Source organism: Staurois parvus, unplaced genomic scaffold, assembly GCF_062004578.1.
Source record: "Staurois parvus isolate SC_StPar_1 unplaced genomic scaffold, SC_StPar_1.0 ptg001379l, whole genome shotgun sequence".
Classification (NCBI taxonomy): domain Eukaryota; kingdom Metazoa; phylum Chordata; class Amphibia; order Anura; family Ranidae; genus Staurois; species Staurois parvus.
In genome coordinates this window covers 73,690-79,689 of record NW_028319175.1, presented here as the reverse complement: position 1 = coordinate 79,689, position 6,000 = coordinate 73,690, and the positions used below count along the sequence as shown (strand labels likewise).

The 6,000-nt window shown below is 46.2% G+C and overlaps 1 protein-coding gene across 1 annotated transcript in view; it reads right to left on the bottom strand.

Moving 5' to 3' along the window:
- Positions 1 to 4,086: 4,086 nt before the first annotated feature.
- LOC149436322 (uncharacterized) overlaps positions 4,087 to 6,000 on the bottom strand; it is a 64,656-nt gene continuing 62,742 nt past the window's right edge. The window contains exon 6 of the mRNA XM_089661727.1: positions 4,087 to 4,315. Within this exon, the coding sequence (XP_089517853.1) occupies positions 4,263 to 4,315 (53 nt within the window). The 3' untranslated portion in view covers positions 4,087 to 4,262. The remainder of the gene's footprint in view (positions 4,316 to 6,000) is intronic.

Here is a 6,000-nt window from a genome sequence, read left to right as displayed (position 1 = left end):
GGGCCCCGCATTCACTATGTCCGCTCTCCCCGGACCCCGCATTCACTATGTCCGCTCTCCCCGGGCCCCGCATTCACTATGTCCGCTCTCCCCGGACCCCGCATTCACTATGTCCGCTCTCCCCGGACCCCGCATTCACTATGTCCGCTCTCCCCGGACCCCGCATTCACTATGTCCGCTCTCCCCGGACCCCGCCTTCCCAATATCCCTTCTCCCCGGACCCCGCCTTCCGTATATCCGCTCCCCCGGACCCCGCCTTCACTGTATCCGCTCCCCCCGTACCCCGCATTCCCAGTACCCGCTCCCCCCGGACCCCGCATTCCCTGTACCCGCTCCCCCCGGACCCCACATTCCCTGTATCCGCTCTCCCCCCGGAACTCGCATTCACTGTATCCGCTCCTCCCGGACCCCGCATTCACTGTATCCTCTCTCCCCGGACCCCGCATTCCCTGTATCCGCTCTCCCCGGACCCCGCATTCCCTATATCCGCTCTCCCCGGACCCCGCATTCACTATATCCGCTGTCCCCGGACCCCGCATTCCCTATATCCGCTCTCCCCGGACCCCGCATTCACTATATCCGGTCTCCCAGGTCCCCGCATTCACTATATCCGCTCTCCCCGGACCCCGCATTCCCTATATCCGCTCCCCCCGGACCCCGCATTCCCTATATCCGCTCCCCCCGGACCCCGCATTCCCTATATCCGCTCCCCCCGGACCCCGCATTCACTATATCCGGTCTCCCCGGACCCCGCATTCACTATATCCGCTCTCCCCGGACCCCGCATTCCCTATATCCGCTCCCCCCGGACCCCGCATTCCCTATATCCGCTCCCCCCGGACCCCGCATTCCCTATATCCGCTCCCCCCGGACCCCGCATTCCCTATATCCGCTCTCCCCGGACCCCGCATTCACTATATCCGCTCTCCCCGGAACCCGCATTCACTATATCCGCTCTCCCCGGACCCCGCATTCATTATATCTCCTCTCCCCGGACCCCGCATTCACTATATCCGCTCTCCCCGGACCCCGCATTCACTATATCTCCTCTCCCCGGACCCCGCATTCACTATATCCGCTCTCCCCGGACCCCGCATTCACTATATCCGCTCTCCCCGGACCCCGCATTCACTATATCCGCTCTCCCCGGACCCCGCATTCACTATATCCGCTCTCCCCGGACCCTGCATTCATTATATCTCCTCTCCCCGGACCCCGCATTCACTATATCTGGTCTCCCACAGTACACAGAACATGGAAATGCAATTTTTTTAGTAATATAAACTGCTAAATCCCTTTTCTCATCAGCAGTATATAGCAGTCTTAGGACTTCTAGCAGTGTCCAGCAGAGCACATGTAAAAGCTTGGAGGGGGAGTTTCTCTAGGAGGTTGCAGAACCCCTGACCTCTGTCTGGACAGTGCTGATTGGCACGGTGCTGATCACATGCACTCTCTCAAGAAAAAAAAAAACCTCTCTAGCCATACACACCAATATGATCATGTGCAGAGATACTCCACAGGATATGTCTGATCAGGAGATAAGAAGGGGATACTTGAAAAGGGGGAGGATCAGAGAAGACAGGATCAAACAGCCTTTTTACACAATACAGAGGATTAATCTCTTAGGTTCCATGTATATATACAAACACTTGTACATTCAGGGATATAGATCACAGTTGATCCTTATATCCTCCCATTGGCCAGTGGTATGTCTGTTGGTGGCTGACGTTGGGGCCTGAGACCATGTGGGAGAGTTTTTGTAATTTCAGTTTTAAACTCACAGACCTCTGCAACTGATTCCAGATACATACATATCTCAATCAAAACGTGAGCATCAAACCGTATTAGAAAGGCTTCCAGTTCTAGAATCAAAGGATCCGGTCAGGATACAAACATTTCCAGGCTCATTGATTTGTAATGTACGGATAATCATGTCGGACCGCCCAGGTTGTCCATCATATCTGCTCCCACATGTCTATCCTCACAAATTCCTTTTATGGAAGATGACGCAGGGCTATCGGGTTTGGGTAATACTTTCCAAAAAAGGGCCAAACTTGACACAAAATTAAAAAAAGCTAAATTCTTCATACAGAGAGTCCAAGGATGAAAATGAGATAATCACACAATAAAAGTCGATGTGTACTAAAGATAAACTTCCTTCAAGCCATTTTCCCTCCTCGGTATCACGTGACTCGTTGGTGTTACAAGGTCTCAGGTGTGAATGGGGAGCGGGTGGGTTATATTTGGTGTTATCACTCTCACTCTCTCATACTGGTCACTGGAAGTTCAACATGGCACCTCATGGCAAAGAACTCTGAGGATCTGAAAAAAAGAATTGTTGCTCTACATAAAGATGGTCTGTGTAGCTGTGCATGGCAGCCAATCAGCTTCCACCTCCAGCTTGTTCAATGAAGCTGCAACAATAAAACCTGGAAGCCGTTCGGTTTCTATGAGGAGCTTCATTAGATTCTGCACTCTCCAGTTTTAGTAAATCCTCCCAATGATGTCTTCAAAAAAAGACATTTATAGTCTCCAAAAAATTACTTAAAGCTAGACAGGGAAATAAAATGTTAACCCTCGGCGTGCCCCCCCTCCCTCCCCACTGCAAGGGTTCAAGTGGAAGTTCACCGCTTCGGAATAAACGAGAAGGTAAAACTAACACTGCCCCCCCCCACCCCCACGGATGATGAGCGGTCAGTGCCCATGCAGCTGGTGCCCACCCTACTCCTCTGTGTAGTGTTTCTGGGATGGATCAGATTGATGCTCTGTGCTGCCGCTGACCAATCAGAATGGCTTTGCTCTGTCCCTGAAGCACTTCAAAGAGAAGAGGGGGAGGAGTAGAGATTTCAAATCCCCAGATGACTATGTAGATTGCTTGGGCACTGACGGCTCAGCATCCTTGAAAGTACTCGGGGGCTGGATCTGAGTGATGCTCTGTGCCGCTGACCAATCAGAATAGCTCTGATCCATCCCTGAAGCACTTCAAAGAGAGGAGGGGGAGGAGCGAAGCTTTCAAATCCCCAGACGACTATGTAGATTGCTTGGGCACTGACGGCTCAGCATCCATGGAAGTACTGCGGGGGCTGGAGCTGAGTGATGCTCTGTGCTCCTGCTGACCAATCAGAATGGCTTTGATCCATCCCCAAAGCACTTCACAGAGAAGAGCAGGGATTTCAAATCCCCAGAAGGCTGCATTGTTCTCCTGGGCACTAACAGCTCAGCATCCATGGAAGTACAGCGGGGGCTGGATCTGAGTGATGCTCTGTGCCGTTGACCAATCAGAATGGCTTTGATCCATCCCTGAAGTACTTCACAGAGAAAATTGGGGATTTCAAATCCTCAGAAGGCTGCATTGTTCTCCTGGGCACCGACAGCTCAGCATCCATGGAAGTACAGCGGGGGCTGGATCTGAGTGATGCTCTGTGCCGTTGACCAATCAGAATGGCTTTGATCCATCCCAGAAGCACGTCACAGAGAAGAGCGGGGATTTCAAATCCCCAGAAGGCTACATTGGTTTCCTGGACACTGACTGCTCAGCATCCATGGTGGTAAGTACAGGGGGGGGGATTGGGAGGGTGTACAGCGTCAGCTCATTGAACACTTTACCTGCATGTCTTGCATAGGGGACAAAGAAAAACATATTGTGATTTACTTACCTCATTCCTCCTCACTCCCGCAGTCATCCGCCTCTTTGATGACCGTTCCCCTCAAGTCTCAGCCAATCGCAGCTCTCTGATGTCATCCCATGCAATGCATTACACGTGGTCCTGCACAGTATGACGCTGAGGGCCCGCCCCCATTCTGGAGCGTCAGAGGAGGAGAGCACCGACTGGCGGGGGAGCGCGGAGTAAGGTAAGTCACTTTATTCATCAAGCCCTAGGCAAAATGAGCAAATACCCCTTGCGGTGGGGGTGGGGAAGCACTGCAAGGGTAAAAAGTTTTTTTTTATCCCCGGAGTTCAGCTTTAACCTACTGAAATATACATTTTAGACGTGTTGACCTTTTACATTACGATATTGAACAGAACCTTTCGATTGTAAGGCTTTGGCATGAAGCAAAATGAAAAACAGAGTCCACAGAACAAACCCCCGAAGAGTTGAGTCTATTGTTAAAATTTTACATCTTACAAACTTGCAATGTTCATTCAAATACAAAAAGACAAAAAACATTTATTTTACAAGAAAAATGATCTTCTGAAAAGTAAAAAGTTTTAAAAGCCAATGTCCGATTTCCGAGATGCTGTGGATCCGAGAGCGGGGCCCTCACTTCCCTTCCCAGGCATCTTCACGCTGTTTGGCTTCTAGATGCCGCCGCGCTGAAAACAAAAATAATCACAAATTAAATGCAATCCAATTTTTACTGCGATTTGCTACCAAAGAGATAAAACCGTCCATTCCTGGAAGGTCATCCGATGTAAGGGCCCTTGTGAAATCGAGCCATTTATACATGCAAAAATCACCTGTTCTATCCAAAATCTAAGGTCCAGGCCAATGGAAACACAGCTCTTCATAAATCAATCAAAAAGCTCCTATACAGCCACAAAACACTACTTCCTCCCTAGGAAGTGAATAAACTATTATTTGTACTTTTTGTGATGAACTTCCCAATACGCCCAATCTATCTCAAAAATTCAATAAACCCACATATTCCAAAAGGTGATGATCCAATCTAAACAAAAATAATAATAAACCCCCCTCCAATATATAATCCAAAATCATCAAATGTAGCAATCAAAATAATAAAATAACATAAGAAAAATAAAAATATATATAAGTGTCCAAATCTCCAAAAATAATATTAATAATAATAAGTGTCCCAATCTCCAAAAAGATATATAATAGATAAATAAATGTCCAAAAATTCCAAAAAAAGTTCTTTATGTGTTCAGTGAAGCAAAACGATTCCCCAAAAATGCCTTGTTATCCTCAAAATAAAAGAAAAATATCATAGTGTAATATCCTCAAACAAAGACATATATAAATGCTTCACACTGTGCAAAACTCAAATCACATCAAAAATAGTGAAAAATCAATAAATCAAAATAAACGTGAGAAATCGTGATCACTCCAATCTCAGGTGAAGAGTGATACTAGGTACCAATATCCTTAATACTCCAGCCAAAGTAGATGCTAAATACCATTACCCTCTTATGATATATTCAGGCATATACTGTTAGATAGGAAAGGCATTTCTCCATCACTCTTATCCCGGGGTATTCCTCATATGGACAAAGAGAAGGCTCAATCAGGCAGATTACATAAAAAGATATAAATTTTATTCCACACTTACATGTAAAAACACGTTATCCAGCTCTCTGTACTGTTCAGATGAAGTCCGGAAGTGATGAAACGCGTTAGGGGAGTGACGTCATCACGCACGCACGCTAACCGGAAGTGTCGCCGCGGCCATTTTGTCGGTTGGAAACAATCGTTTTTTCAACCAGAATTGAAATGTGCAGTACAGAGAGCTGGATAAAGTGTTTTTACACGTAAGTGTGGAATAAAATTTATATCTTTTTATGTAATCTGCCTGATTGAGCCTTCTCTTTGTCCATATGAGGAATACCCCGGGATAAGAGTGATGGAGAAATGCCTTTCCTATCTAACAGTATATGCCTGAATATATCATAAGAGGGTAATGGTATTTAGCATCTACTTTGGCTGGAGTATATAGGATATTGGTACCTAGTATCACTATTCACCTGAGATTGGAGTGATCACGATTTCTCACGTTTATTTTGATTTATTGATTTTTCACTATTTTTGATGTGATTTGAGTTTTGCACAGTGTGAAGCATTTATATATGTCTTTGTTTGAGGATATTACACTATGATATTTTTCTTTTATTTTGAGGATAACAAGGCATTTTTGGGGAATCGTTTTGCTTCACTGAACACATAAAGAACTTTTTTTGGAATTTTTGGACATTTATTTATCTATTATATATCTTTTTGGAGATTGGGACACTTATTATTATTATTATTATTATTATTATTTTTG